This window comes from Bos mutus, unplaced genomic scaffold, assembly GCF_027580195.1.
Source record: "Bos mutus isolate GX-2022 unplaced genomic scaffold, NWIPB_WYAK_1.1 CTG733, whole genome shotgun sequence".
NCBI classification, from domain to species: domain Eukaryota; kingdom Metazoa; phylum Chordata; class Mammalia; order Artiodactyla; family Bovidae; genus Bos; species Bos mutus.
In genome coordinates this window covers 41,136-56,875 of record NW_027220211.1, presented here as the reverse complement: position 1 = coordinate 56,875, position 15,740 = coordinate 41,136, and the positions used below count along the sequence as shown (strand labels likewise).

Below are 15,740 nucleotides of genomic sequence, written 5' to 3'. Positions count from 1 at the left end.
CAGGGCTTCCCTTGTAGCTCAGTCAGTAAAGAATCTGCCTGCAGTGCAGGAGACCCGGGTTCGATCCCTGGGTTGGGAAGATCCCCTGGAGAAGGAAATGGCAACCCACTCCAGTATCCTTGCCTGGAAAATTTCATGGACAGAGGAGTCTGGTGGGCTGCAGTCCATGGGGTTGCAAAGAGTTGGGCACGACTGAGCGACTAACACTTACTTACTTACTTACATGTCTCTATCTTCCCTGGTGGCTCAGTTGGTAAAGAATTTGCCTGCAATGCAAGAGACCCGGGTTCGATCCCCAGGTCGTGAAGATCTCCTGGAGAAGAAAATGGCAACCCATTCCAGTACTCCCTTGCCTGAAGATTTCCATGAACAGACGAGCTGGTAGCTTACAGTCCATGGGATCCCAAAGAGTCAGACATGACTGTGTAACTAACCTTCTTTCACTTTCACTTCCATACATGCATCCATTCTTCCCCAAGTCCCCTCCCATCCCCACCCAGGCTGCCACATAACATTGAGCAGAGTTCTATGTGCTATACAGTAGGTCCTTGCTGGTTATCCATTTTATTCATTTTTTTAAAATTTTATTTTATTTTTAAACTTTACAATATTGTGTTAGTTTTGGCAAATATCGATATGAATCCGCTACAGGTATACATGTGTTCCCCATCCTGAACCCTCCTCCCTCCTCCCTCCCCATACCACCTCTCTGGGTCGTCCCAGTGCACCAGCCCCAAGCATCCAGTATCGCATCGAACCTGGACTGGCGACTGCTTCATACATGATATTATACATGCTTCAAATGCCATTCTCCCAAATATTCCCACCCTCTCCTCTCCCACAGAGTCCATAAGACTGTTCTATACATCAGTGTCTCTTTTGCTGTCTCATATACAGGGTTATTGTTACCATCTTTCTAAATTCCATATATATGTAGTATACTATATTGGTGTTTTTCTTTCTGGCTTAACTTCACTCTGTATAATAGGCTCCAGTTTCATCCACCTCATTAGAACTGATTCAAATGTATTCTTTTTAATGGCTGAGTAATACTCCATTGTGTATATGTACCACAGCTTTCTTATCCATTCATCTGCTGATGGACATCTAGGTTGCTTCCATGTTCTGGCTATTATAAACAGTGCTACAATGAACATTGGGGTACACGTGTCTCTTTCCTTCTGGTTTCTCAGTGTGTATGCCCAGCAGTGGGATTGCTGGATCATAAGGCAGTTCTATTTCCAGTTTTAAGGAATTTCCACACTGTTCTCTAGTGGCTGTACTAGTTTGCATTCCCACCAACAGTGTAAGAGGGTTCATTGTTTCATTCTTTATTACTTGTAGACTTTTGATTGCAGCCATTCTGACTGCCAGTACCTGTGGTTGTGTGCATGTTGATCCCAGACTCCTAACTATCTTCTCATCCTTTCCCCTGCAACCATAAATCATCTGTGGGTGGATTCTGAGTATGAAGGACCTCAGAAGGTGGCTTCCGTCCTGAGGTCGCTCAATATGACACTCTCCAGGTCCATCCATGTTGCTGCATAGGGCATTGTTTCATTCTTTCTGAGGCTGAGAAATACTGCCCTGTGTGTATGTCCCCCATCTTCTTTTGCCCATTCATCTGTGGGTGAGTGTAGGTGGCTTCCAGGTCCCGTGTCCTGAACACAGCTGCAGACCATGTGTCCTCAGAATCGCCAGGGACATCAATCCCACAAGATGGACAAAGGGTGACATGTCATGACCTCTCTTGGGGGTTAGAAAACAAAAATCTTAAATACTTCAAGTTTCCTGGAGTACTGAGATTTTTATTTAAATAGCACGAAGGCAATGGCACCCCACTCCAGTACTTTTGCCTGGGGATCCCATGGATAGAGGAGCCTGGTAGGCTGCAGTCCATGGGGTCGCTGGAGTCGGACATGACTGAGTGACTTCACTTTCGATTTTCGCTTTCGTGCATTGGAGAAGGAAATGGCAATCCACTCCAGTGTTCTTGCCTGGAGAATCCTAGGGACAGGAAGCCTGGTTGGCTGTCATCTATGGGGTCGCACAGAGTTAGACACGACTAAAGCGACGTAGCAGCAGTAGCAGTAGCAGAATAAATAGGCTTCCTCAGTGGCTCTGATGGTATAGAATCTGCCTGCCAACACAGGAGACACAGCAGATGTGGGTTCAATCCCTGAGTTGGAGAGGTCCCATGGAGAAGGAAATAGCACCCCACTTCAATATTCTTGCCTGGAGAATCCCATGGATTGAGGAGCCTGGCGGGCTACAGAGCACGGGGTCACAAAGAGTTGGACCGACTGAGCAACTAACACTTTCACTTTAAGCGCAATAAATTATTAAGGGAAATAGTCATAAATAAAACTTTCTTCTATTGAAAATAGGTTGAGGTGATTTCTCCAGACACAGAAAGAATCCCTGAGTCCTGTAATAGCAGATGGTATTTTTCTTGCAATATCATTTGCAAGAATAAGGTCACGAGGCAGAGTCTAATTATCCACAAACTAGAACACGATGAAAAATGTCCTGTTTGTGGGATTTCTTCAAGGACTTGAGCATTTCCGTGTAGAAATTCCATCACTTAGCACCAGGAGAAAGTGGTGAAATAAATTGTTCCTGTTTTTTTTTTTTAAAGATGCTGTGTAGGATTTCGTCAAATGTGATAAAGCCCATGAGATGATGCATCTACTGTGTCATTGTAACCAGAAAACAGACTCAGGACTTATGGGGTCTGATCTCCTGGATCTAAAGTGAAGAGCAGGAGAGAAGCAGACAAAGCACCTGTCACGCTTCCTGGGAGCACCGTCTCCTGCAGAAAAGAAAGAGGCCTTGGTCCAGGAGGCTGAGAAACTCCTGTCACTTTCCTGGGGCTGCCCTCCCCAGCCCCCCCTCCAGCCCCGCCCTCACTGAGGGGCTCCTATGTCCTCCACCCCCACCCCCACCCCAGGCCCACCAGCTTCTTGTCACCTCCTCCTTCCTTCCTGCATCACAGAGTCACTCCAGGCTCTGACACCCCCTGCTTAGGCTCAGGACTGGAGCCAGTGATGAATCAATCAGCTCCCTTTACTCAGGTCCAGATCCTCCCCGAGGGGGGCCTAAAGGACCAGGGAGCAGGTCCCTGGAGGAGGGGCGTTGCTTCCTGACAGCCTTCGGGGGCTGCAGGCAAACCTCCTTCCTTCGCTCCCCTCCAGCCTCTGAGGCAGCAGCTGACAGCTTTCAGGACCAGAGTCCCTGCCCCCCATCTCTTCCTGGTCCCTCCCAGCTGTGCACCTCCACCCCAGCTCAGGCCCACCCATCCCCAGGCACCTCTGCTCAAGGCAGGACCCCTCAGTTATGGAGGCTCTGGGTCCCCAGGAGGTTGGTGATATGCAGGCCACACTGAGTCAGACCTGCTGCTGCTCCAGGAGCACAGGCCTGGCCTCAGCCCTTCCCACAGTCTCTGCTGTGGGGCTCCTGCCTTGCCTGCTTGACCCAGGCCACTTCCTGTGAGAACAGGCCTTTGGAGTTGGGTCTGCAGTTCTTGCCTCCCACCTCATATCCTGGGATCTTATCCCCTGCCCCTCTCATCTTGGATGAGGAGGTTCCCCTGAGGGCAGACACATCATGTGGAGCCCCTGCCCCAGCCTCAGTCCCCAGGCCCTGTGCCCTGCCTTCCCCTGAGTGCCTGCCCTCAGCACATGCTCCTAGAAAGGACCCTGCCAGCCAGCAGTCTGACAGTTAGGATGAAACTGGTAAGCATCAATAGGCAGGATCCAGGTGATGTGCCACCCCTCACTGTCCCATTGGCATCTGACTGAGGGGGCTTTCAGGACTGGGCCTGATCTTGCAAGAAGAATAAGGTGATGAAGGGTCTTGTCCAGACCCCAAACTCAGGAGATGGTTCAGTGAGGGGCAGGGTTGGCCAGGGACCCCTACTATGCAGCCTGTTTGCCTCACACAGGCCCTGTGCCAGGTCCTCAGGCTTCCCTCTGAATTCTGCCCTCAGTACCTGTTCCCATGGGACTCTGACAGCTAATGGGGAAGCAAGATTTCCAACAGAGTCACTCAGTCCTGCTATGACATCAGAGACGGTGACATCAGGATGGAAGTCCTCAGGAGCTGACAGTAGAGGTGCTATTTACAGATTTCCAGAAGTAGGACTGGTGACATTTAAAAGAAGGTTCTGGAAATAGGGAATATCAGTAGTCTGTGAAACATGTTTAGTGAATAACTAACTGCAAGTTGCATTTGAACAGTAGAAAAGCCCCTAAATTTTATTCTTATGTGAGATGGGGGGGAGGGAGGCCAATTTTATACTTTGACAGTCTATGGGGAGTTTTTTTTTTTTTGTATCTTGTACTATAAAAATGGTGAGAAATTTTAAACCAAACAGAGGATGATAATATATCTAACTTGGGTAAAATAAATAAATAAATAAATAAAGGATTAAGACATCTAAAAAAAGAAAAAAAAGAGAGAATAGTAAGAAGGAGATTGGAATCACAGAGATGCTCTCATGTTTAGGATCAGTGAGAATCCATGTCCAACAATACAAAGGCCTGTGCTGTGAGGAGAGACGTCAGGAGCTGGAAGAGGAAGGAGGATGACAGCATCCCTGGGCCATTGTTCTCCCAGGACAGCTCACCTCTGACGGATCATTTTCACAAACACACACACACACAGAGGGGTGGGTCCATGTCACCATGAGAGAACTACCACTTTCTCCTACTCTTCTCACTTACCTGTGGCCTTCAACATTTTCTCCCAGTGCTCCAAGAAAGCCTGATAACAGAGCCAAGAGTCTCCCTTGGAGACCTTCTTGAAGAAGTCGGTCACAGCTCTGTTATTCTCCCACTTCTCTTTCATCTGTCTCCCTCCAGGATGATGCACTCTCCAGTATCCATTCTCCGAATCAAAGAGGAGGCACAGTTGTCCATTGAAGCCAAACTGCCAGGACACATTGTTGTGTCTGTTGTCATCTCGCCAGCATGTCATCTTGGCCTGCAGGGTCAGAGGGCCTAACCCCACCGGGGAAAAGAAAGAGCTCAGCCTCTGAGCTTGACAGATTCTTTGCCCCACCTGGGTCCACCTCCCCTGGGCCCAGCTAATCTGGCCCTGGTCTCTCCTGCAACAGCTGTTCTTTCCATTGGACTACTAGGCAGGGACAATATCCTTTTTTTTTTTTTAACCCCAAAACAGTGGATGCAGCTAAGCCCCCAGTCTACTCCTCCTGCATTTGGACTTTCTAACTCACCTCTGTCTATGTGTTTCTCCGGTGTAACGTCAGGCATCTGCTCCTTGAGCACGTCTCCAATGTCTCCGAGTGTGTCAGTCAGAGACTGTGTTTCCCGGGCATTCATATTTTTCACTTCCTCTCCCAATGGACTCATGTACTTGATCTTAGCTGTACCACAGTCACAGGAGAGAAAGACCTTTTGATCAACTTCTCCTTGAACCTCACACCATGGCTGACCATCTCTGGGCCGAGGATCGATGGTGACATTATAGGAAAGAGAATGAGCGTCTGTGAAGGCAAAACACAGTGAGGGTGAGGTTGGGGAAAAAGACCCTGAGGCCCCTTCCCCAGTTATGTGAGAGCAGAGTAAAGTGCAGGGCTGGGCTGACAGAGCAATGACACCCCACAACACACACCACACAGCCAGTGCCCCTCCTCTCCTTGTGGAGAAGGAGGAGTCCCCTGCCTGGCAAATTTCACACATCCTGGGTGCGTCCCCACCAGGTCTGTTCCCAGCATCATAACCTTTGCAGAGACGTGCCAGGCTGCTATGCAGGAAAAGCCTAGATGACAGAGGACTGTCAGAATCTAACCCCATGTCCTGTGAGAGATGGGGAGCCTGTGGGGATGCTCCTGAGGAAGCAGGATCACAGGCAGAGAGGCAAAGAGGTGACAGGTGAGCACAGAACCCCAAGTTGGAGAAGGAAGAGTTTATATTTATGGGTCACGGGAGTTAGCAAGGCCAGGGAGATGCTGCTGATCTCCCATTAGGATGGGTCTTGGAAGCCTGGAGAAAGGCCTGGCCCACCTGGCATGAAAGAAAAAATCCAGAACTTCTGAGGCAGGTGGTAGAGGAGGGGATCATCTGCCAGGGGGACATGGTATGAAAGGGCAGGAAAGTGTCCAGGCCACCAGGCGCCATGGGAAAGCCTGATGGACTCCATGGAGCCTGAGAGGAAAGCACAGATGAGAAGCATCTCCAATAGTTCAAGGATGACTATTGGAAATCAGGGATAGTGGTAGGAGACCGTGTTCCTGTGGGCTTCCGGCAGGAACAGGGATGGAAAATGGGGAAAGATCAGATTCCAGGTGGAGTGTTGTATGTCAGGAGCACAGTTGGTACAACGGTCAAAGTGATTAGTGAAAGTCACTCAGTCATGTCTGACTCTTGTGACCCCCATGGACTATACAGTCCATGGAATTCTCCAGGCCAGAATACTGCGGTGGGTAGCCTTTCCTTTCTCCAGAGGATCTTCCCGACCCGGAATCAAACCCAGGTCTCCTGCATTGCAGGCGGATTTGTTACCAGCTGAGCCACAAGGGAAGCCCAAGGATACTGGAGTGGCTAGCCTATCCCTTCTCCAGCAGATCTTCCCGACGCAGGAATCAAACTGGGGTCTCCTGTGTTGCAGGTGGATTCTTTACCAACTGAGCTATCAGGGAAGCTGAAAGTGATTAGAGAGTCCCAATGCCAGCCAGGGCCTGACTGCAGAGAGTACAATGCTGGCTCATAGCACAGGGTGATCCTAGAGGCAGAGAGATGGTCAGTGAACCTGGATGCAAACTGCTTGATTGAGAGACAGAAAACAAGGAGAGACAAACACAAGACTGGATGATCAGTAGGCTGAAAGCAGCCATCCCTACCAAACATCCCTACCAAAATCTCCAGAACTGAGCTACTTCTCAGAAGGCATCACCAGAGAAAGAAGCCACGTCCCAGTGAGGAGGGCCCTTTCATCACCACAGCAAGTGCAGAAGTCCTTCCATACTCTCCCGATGAGCCACACGGTTATTTACTGGGGCAACTAACTCCAATACTTTGGCCACCTGATGTGAAGAACTGACTCATTGGAAAAGACCCTGATGCTGGGAAAGATTGAAGGCCAGAGGAAAGGGGACGACAGAGGATGGGACAGTTGGATGCCTTCACTAATGCGATATACATGAGTTAGAGTAAGCTCTGGGAGTTGGTGATGGACAGGGAAGCCTGGCGTGCTGCAGTCCATGGGGTGGCAAAGAGTCAGACACAACTGAGTGATTGAACTGAACTGGAAGTGCAGAAGGAGAAACTACTCCCACATTCATATGGGACCCAGTGTGTTACTAACACCACACACAGGAACGGTAGCATGATCATGGCCCCCGTGCTGTGAAGCAATGCTCTGAGGACCAGGCAATTAATAGACACCTGTGCCAGGTCCTGCTGACAGTGGTTATCTCTGGGTCCACAGGTCCACTCAGTGTCCATTGCACACGTCCTGGGCTTCTGACATGAATGCACAGTCTGTGTTGTTAGTAAACTGCCATGGGTGAGGTACCATAGTCGTGGATTCCACATTCATTCTTCTCACCCTGACTCCCCATCCCCCGATAGTACATGGAGACAGTATCATCTCCTGGAGGAAATAATGGAAATGAGTACCAACCTACAGTCTCTCTAGGCCTGCAGAGCTGTGGTCCCTATCTTATCTCCACTGAATTACCACTGAGGTCCTAGGTTCCCTCTGATGGTACATATGACACATTTCAGGCTTCACAGACCCTAGGTCTCTGCTGCAACTGCTGTCCTGGCACAAAAGCAGTCACAATTGATGAATGATGAGTGTGGCTGGACCTGCTTCTTGGGCAGATGACCCAACAGAACCGGTGACATCATAGCTTCCTGTGTTCAAAAAGGTGCTACATGCTGTATGTGGCATTTTACTTGGAGGCTCACAACACAGACTCCTGGTGTCCTGAAGAAAGGACATACCACTTGCAGTGAGAAAGCCCATACCATTCAGTGCGGCTCCTGGTATGGTCCTGGGGCCTGGCAGAGATGAGGCCTCTGGTCATGGAATGTCAGAGTTGCCCATCATGATCTGGGTTCACCAACCCCAACCATTAGTTCAGATAGGCCAGCCGTCATAGGATAGAAGTGATTATGTGGCTTGGCATAACCAGGGCTACAGGGAACAAATAAGATGTGCCAGCAGGTGACCTAGGCCTGACACCAGAGTTGATACAGGGCCACTATCCCCTGATCACACCTGTGGCTTCATGCAGTGTCCCCTATGGCTCCCTGAACCAAGGAAGCCAGACTACAGCAGAGGTGGCACATTAGCCCATAACAGCCAGATCCACAGTCCCACCACCAGAAGCTACAAGGCAGGACACGGTAAGTTTCTGGTTCATAAACAGACAACTGAGGCAGCTCTTGGATGCTTCTCTACGGGATGGGTCACTCATTCCTGGGGTCAGAAACCAGGACAGTGGACAAGTCTGGTTCTCAGTTGATTTACACATTATATTTGGCTCCTGCTGCTCCACAAATACGGAAGCTCCTTTTGCACCCAGAGACAGATACCAAATGGCCTAAAGAGACCTCGAGATTTACTTTCTTCTGCAGAAAAAAAATCTGTCAACTCCTACCTTAATCAATAACCATTATAGGCTGCTGCTGTCCCAATTCCTAGACACTATGAATGTGGGACCAAAGGGTAGAAGTGGGGATGCCCAGCCTCACCCTCGAGCCATGTGTCACATTCTGGGAAACCCTGTTCCCGTCCCTCCTAAGTTAGGTCCTGGGGGTCTGGTCGGGGGTTTTGCTGGGTGAATTATCAGACAGAGGGATAAGATGCCAGTTGAGAGAGGGCATGTTTAGATTCTCTTCAAGAGATAGGAAGCTGTTGGAGGCCCTGGGCTTCTTGGGACCATGGAAAAGTGGGTAATAAATGGTCTTGTAACCAAAAGGGCTCTAGGGGGCCTTAGTGGGAAAGACCTGCCCCCTCCCCCATGGTCTCTGTCTGCCTCTTGTTTGTAGAAAAGTTTCAGTCAGCCAGGCCTCCTGTGAGTCTCAAAACAGTGGTTTACGAGTTAAGGATTAGAACATGTGAAGATGGAGAAACGAATACTCCTTGTGCTGGGAAACTGGTAACAATTTAGACTGTGACCAGCCACATAGCAGTGTCATGAAATTATCAGTTCCCTGAAAGATAACAAAGAGCTGACACAAGCCTCAAGTTGTTTCTACAGAAAGCAGACCTCCAGCACATAAAAACTGCTGGCTGCAAACACGCAGAACCCCAGACTGGTTGGAACCATAATTTGGTGGTGCGCAAACGTTCGCCTTGTGCCAACCACCCTGACTGTGCTCAAGACGCTGACGCGCCCGCAGCCGCCACCTCTGCCCCCTTTCTAACCTGGAAACTTGGAGATGGTCTGAAAACATTAGGTCACTATTTCCCAGGGCTCCTGAACAAACCAGCTTCTCCTTTTCCACCACTTGTTAACTTCACCAGTGGTAGCATATGAGTCATAACCAGCTTCAATTTGTAACAGCCTGAGCTGTCTGGGAGGAGCTTTGACTCCAGGGAGGTGCTGATCAATGGCTAGGCATTGACAGCCTTCCATTCAATGCATATGTAATTTTTCTTTTAATAAATTGAATTCTTTATTTTTTTCAAGTGTGTTTAAAAATCCATTTTATACTTAAGCCAGCCTTGAAGATAAGCACAAAATCTGTCTACTTTTTTTTTTTTTTTTACCCAACACAACTCAGGCACCCATTCTGTGCAGGTGTGGTAAAAGGTATTCTTAACCTTAAAACATGATTGCACCTTCTGGAATTGTGTTATCTCCTTTTCCAGAAAGTAAAAATAAATAAAATCACCATTGTTTACTATTGACCTGCCCCAAATCCACTTCTGGCTCTGAGAAATGCTGCTTCTGCTGCTGCTACTGCTGCTGCTAAGTCGCTTCAGTCGTGTCCGACTCTGTGTGACCCCATAGATGGCAGCCCACCAGGCTCCCCCGTCCCTGGGATTCTCCAGGCAAGAATACTGGAGTGGGTTGCCATGTCCTTCTCCAATGCATGAAAGTGAAAGTGAAGTCTCCCAGTCGTGTCTGACTCTTAGCGACCCCATGGACTGCAGCCTACCAGGCTCCTCCATCCATGGGATTTTCCAGGCAAGAGTACTGGAGTGGGGTGCCATATGCTAGGATCTGCCAAATTTAAGATGTTTCAGTGAATTCTGCTGCTACTTTCCCCAAAGTAAGAAGGCAGAACCCCTCTTTATTAAAAAAATAAAATAAAAAGGCAATTTTTCATGAAAGAGTAGTTTCTGTTTCTACTGTATTTTCCTCTTTTTTTCCTTCTATCTTTTTTCTTCCTCCAACACTGCCTTTTCCTGTACAAGGCAACAGCATTTTTTCACTTTTCTTTTCCTAAGACAAAGTATTTTATCTTTTAGACAAATAATTCCCAAGACTAGTAATAAATATTAAAAAGAAGAAGAAGAAGAAGAAAGAAACTTAAGGGTTTCCCTGGTGGCTCAGCAGGTAATGAATCCACCTGCAATGCAGGAGACCCCAGTTCAATTCCTGAGTCAGAAAGATCTCCTGGAAAAGGGAGAGGCTACCCACTCCAGTATTCTTGAGCTTCCCTGGTGCCTTAGATGGTAAAGAATCCACCTGCAATGTGGAAGACCTGGGTTCGATCCCTGGGTTGGGAAGATCCCCTAGAGAAGGGAAAGGCTACCCATTCTAGTATTCAACCCTGGAGAATTTCAGGGACTGTATAGTCCATGGGGTCGCAAAGAGTCAGACACGACTGAGCAACTAAGCCCAGCACATTCAAGGGTGAATCAACTACATTACTTTGATGAAGTAAAAACTAAAAAGCACTTGGCACTAAGCTAGTCCAAGTATTTGTGCTGAAACAATTTTAAAAACTATTTATTTTATAACACTGTTTAAAAATTTCTTGGTCAAAAAATTTATACAAACATTTTCAGTTCAACCTAATGAAAGTGATATCTAGAAAATATTCCACATCATTAAGTCTGTCTTAGAAAGTTCAGATGCTATGGCATTCCTAAGGCACAGTGTTCTGGAAGACAATGTGCTTCTGCGGTGCTGGGTGATGTATGTGACTGGCCGGCTCCACGTGGGCCTCAGCAGGCACCGTCCCCCTGATGCTGGGGGACTGTGAGAGGACAGTCAGACACAGACCCCCAGGGCTGCATGGAACCCTGTGAGACACTGGGCCAGCTGCTGGAACTGGGCTTCTCCTCCGAATCTAAGGCCCAGCACAAGCCATCACAGCAAATGGTTCATCAGGACAGTTGATAGGCTGGGCTATTTGATGACCTTCTTTCATATCTCTAAAGAGTCGACATCCGTGTAGGGTATTTGATCCAGAACCATGAGCTCCTACACTATCACTCTGAAGGCCCACACATCACTAGCCCTGGAGAACGAAAATAAATTATTTTTTTCATATCTATCTTTTTTTGGCTCTATTGGGTCTTAGTTGTGGCACTTGGGATCTTTTTGCAGCATGAAGACTCTTAGTTGCAACATGCTGACTTCTTAGTTGTAGCATGTGGGATCCAGTTCCCCGACCAAGGATCGAACTGGGCCCCTTCATTGGGAGTGTGGAGTCTTAGCAACTAAATCACCAGGGAAGTCTGGAGACCTCATTCTTAACCAGACATTCATGAGCCATCCATCGATCCCACGTTTTCATTGTCCTCCAGACAGTGAGAGTCCATGGGGAACAAGACTCTGGAGAGGGGCTATCTGTACTCTTAATTTGAGGTTGTCATCAATGGCAGAGCTCCTAGTAGCCAGGTCTTTGTGGAGGGCTTCTCTTCTGACCAGGTAATCCATTCCACAGGCAATCTGACCTTGTGGACCAGGTCTTGTTGAGAAATTGCCTGAGGATTATTGGCCTCTACTAATTTGTACTGCAGGCTCCCCTGGTGGCTCAGACAGTAAAGAATCTGCCTGCAATTCAGGAGACCCAAGTTTGATCCCTGGGCTGGAAAGATCACCTGGAGAAGGGAATGGCCACTCACTCCATTATTCTTGCCTGAAGAATTCCTTGGACAGAAGAGTTTGACTAACTAACACACACAGACACACAATTTGCAATGCTGTGAAAACTATTTACGATTCTCCCAATTCATGTAAGGCAATATCACCAGGGGTTTTCTCTATCTTCTATACACACAAGGGAAATAGGAGGAAGATTTCTCTGATGAAGATCTCACAGCTTGCAACGTTCAGGGAGTATTGTCACCTGAATTTCAGAAGCTTAATCTCTGTTTTTACAAATGATTGCTGTTCTTTATTTGGATCTTTTTCATCTACATAAATCCCATGGAAAATACGCCCTAAACTACCTTCTTGGAGTACATCCTCTCCATGGATAGAATTATCCTCTCCTTGGATATTTCAATATCCTTCAGCTTAGCTCTGGCCTCCAAAAGAGGGGCACTTCTCAAGACACTCCTCTACCCACCCACAAGGTAGGATAATGGGATGGAAGTACCATTGTTGGGTGTGTCTCCTCTCAGACATGGAACATGTCTGAGACATGGCTGAGACAACCCTTGGGAACTATTGGACACTGATGCTGTCTTCCAGTTCAATTCTTGTCACACTATGAAGGTGCAAAACAGCTAATATTATTACTACAAGAAATATAACTGCAGGGCAAACCCCTGTGCTGATACAAAACACACGGGTAGAAGAAGCTGGAGCTGCATGAACAGGATCATAAATAGTTCTGCTTTTTTTAACACATTTTCCTTCCTTTCAAATTTTTGAAGAAGGGAAGTTTTTGAAGAATTTACTGTCAAGTTGAGCTGCATTTAGTATCATAACCTCATCATCTACTTTGCAGAAAAGGAGAGCTAGAGCCAAATCACTGATACAGTGCGTGGAAATACCCCCACCCCGTTGCTACTCGCACCCCCACCCCCAACAAGCAGAAATGCTGACCTGGGGCAGGTCCATGAAACTGTCTACCTGGAAACCTGCTTATATTCAACTTGGACTCTGCAGGCCAAGTGAAAGGCAGGACATCTGTTTCGCTGGGTACGAACAGGTTAAAGGATAGACGTAGTGTCCAACAAGATCACTTCTCTAATAAAAAAAAGTTCTGCATCTAAACCAATGAGCCAGGGCACCTGGTCCCTGATCAGGAAAAGGCTCACACCCGCCTCCGGGGTCGGGGATGGAGCGGCGCCGCGGAGCCCAGGGGTCGGAGGTGCAGCCGCGCAGCGGAGCCCGGGATCTGGGAACGAACCGCGCCGCGGAGCCCGGGCCGGGGAAGGAACCGCGCCGCGGAGCCCGGAGGATCACGGGTGGGGCCGCGCAGCGGAGCCTCGGGGTTCGGAGAGGAGCCGAACCACGGAGTCTCGGGAATCCGGGAGGAGCCGCGCCGCGGAGCCCCGGGATCGCGGGTGGAGACGCACCGCGGAGTCTCGGGGATCTGAGAGGTGCAGCGCCGCGAAGCCCCGGGATCGCGGGTGGAGCCGCACCGCGGAGTCTCGGTGGTCCCGGATGCAGCCGCGCCGCGGAGCCCAGAGATCGGGGAGGAGCCGCGCCGCGGAGTCCACGGGCCGGGAGTGGAGCCAGCAGCTGCGGCTCGGACAAGAGCAACTCAAGCACGTTTCAGCCGGGAGGGCGCGGCCGCCGCCGCCTGGGCACCCGGGTCTGCTCTGCGTTTATAACTTACGGCCGGGAAAGAGCGCTGGTCCTTCAAGGGCCGGGAGATGGAGGGACCAGAAGGGTCTCTGTTGCACAGGTCGGGGCGGGAGGGTGTGCTTTTCGGGGTGGGTCTGGGTCCCTTCTCCCCGGGAAGGCTGACTGGTCCCAAACGGCCCTGCTCCAGGGCTCCCACTTCCCAGGGGCGGGCTGGACCCTTGGGGGGTTTCAACCGCACTTCCTGCCGCGCCCCAGCCCCCTCTTCTCCCAGCGTCACCTCCCAAACTCCCGGCATTACTACTACACCCAAGGTATCCCTGTTCTGGCCCAGAGAGCCGGCAAGAAGCCAGGAGGAGCCACCGAGGAGCAAAGGGGCCTAGGGAAGGGAAAGAGGAGGGAGCGGCGGCGACACGCTGCAAGAAGTTTCGCGAAGCCCCACGGACACCACCCCCATCCCCTTTCCGGGTCAGAACCCATCCAACCTCCTCGCGTTCCCCCGCAGGTTCATCCCCAAACTCACCGCTGGACGTCCCGCTCAACAACACAATCAGAAGCAAAACGAGGAAGCCAAGACTGCTCTTGGAGCCACCCATTTCTCCCTTTGCCACCTGGATCCCAATTTTGCAGGAGTGCGAGGCTGCCAAGTCAGAACCCGCGATCCTCTCCCGCTAGCCCGCAGCTGTGGCCTGGACCTCCGCCTCTGCTCTGACTGCCTGAGCGCCTCCTCCGCCGACAGGCCCCGCCCAGGTTACCGCCGGATCTGGGCGGGGACTCCTGCCTGCTCCCTCACTCACACGCCTGCCTTCCTGTAAAGCAGCCTACCCGCCTTTTACACTGGGCGCCCACGTGCGCTGGTTACAGGAGACCGCAACGCTCTTGTTCCTTCAATTCAGTTCAGTTGCTCACTCCTGTCCGACTCTTTGCGATCCCATGGACTGCAGCACGCTAGGCCTCCCTGTCCATCACCAACTCCTGCAGTTTACTCAAACTCTTGTCCACTGAGTCGGTGATGCCATGCAACCATCTCATTCTCTGTTGTCCCGTCTCCTCCCGCCTTCAATCTTTCCCAGCATCAGGGTCTTTTCCAATGAGTCAGTTCTTTGCATCAGGTGGCCAAAGGATTGGAGTTTCAGCTTCAACATCAGCCCTTCCAACGAATATTCAGTACTGATTTCCTCTAGGATGGACTGGTTGAATCTCCTTGCAATCCAAGAGTCTTCTCCAACACCACAGTTCAAAAACATCAATTCTTCCACGCTCAGCTTTCCTTACAGTTCAACTTTCACATCCATACATGACTATTGGAAAAATCATAGCTTTGATTAGACGGACCTTTGTTAGCAAAGTAACGTCTCTGCTCTGCAATATGCTGTCTAGGTAGGTCATAACTTTCCTTCCAAGGAGTAAGCGTCTTTTAATTTCACATCTGCAATCACCATCTGCAGTGATTTTGGAGCCCAGAAAAATCAAGTTAGCCACTGTTTCCACTGTTCCCGCATCTATTTCCCATGAAGTGATGGGACCAGATGCCATGATCTTTGTTTTCTGAATGTTGAGCTTTAAGCCAACTTTTTCACTCTCCTCTTTCACTTTCATCAAGAGGCTCTTTAGTTCTTCTTCACTTTCTTCCATAAGGGTGGTGTCATCTGCATATCTGAGGTTATTGATATTTCTTCGGCAATCTTGATTCCAGCTTGTGCTTCTTACAGCCCAGCGTTTCTCATGATGTACTCTGCATAGAAGTTAAATAAGCAGGGTGACAATATATAGCCTTGATGTACTCCTTTTCCTATTTGAAACCAGTCTGTTGTTCCATGTCCAGTTCTAACTGAGCTGCCCTTGTAAGGAATGCCATCCATGAAGGACTGACTTGGGGCAGCTGGACAGGTGGCCAGGGTGACATCGATTTAGGAAACCCAAGATGCGATGGTAGAGAAGAGAGGGGCGGAGCCAGAGCGCCTGAAAACTCGCCCGGGGGAAGGACGGAGAAATCGCCCGTGGCTCCTTGGCCGGGCCTCGTCCCAGCTCGTGGGTCCCCGAAGGCACC

At 49.6% G+C, this 15,740-nt stretch overlaps 1 protein-coding gene and 1 pseudogene across 1 annotated transcript; both read right to left on the bottom strand.

Moving 5' to 3' along the window:
• Positions 1-1,681: 1,681 nt before the first annotated feature.
• On the bottom strand, positions 1,682-15,736 carry LOC138987127 (UL16-binding protein 1-like). The gene is made up of 4 exons (XM_070367032.1): positions 14,214-15,736; positions 5,237-5,506; positions 4,725-5,000; positions 1,682-2,812 (listed from the first exon to the last, which is right to left on the bottom strand). Exons 1-4 carry the CDS (start codon positions 14,284-14,286, stop codon positions 2,697-2,699), a joined length of 735 nt encoding a protein of 244 aa, XP_070223133.1. The 5' UTR covers positions 14,287-15,736; the 3' UTR covers positions 1,682-2,696.
• LOC102266069 (tyrosine-protein kinase RYK-like) lies at positions 11,018-13,988 on the bottom strand (annotated as a pseudogene).
• Positions 15,737-15,740: the final 4 nt, after the last annotated feature.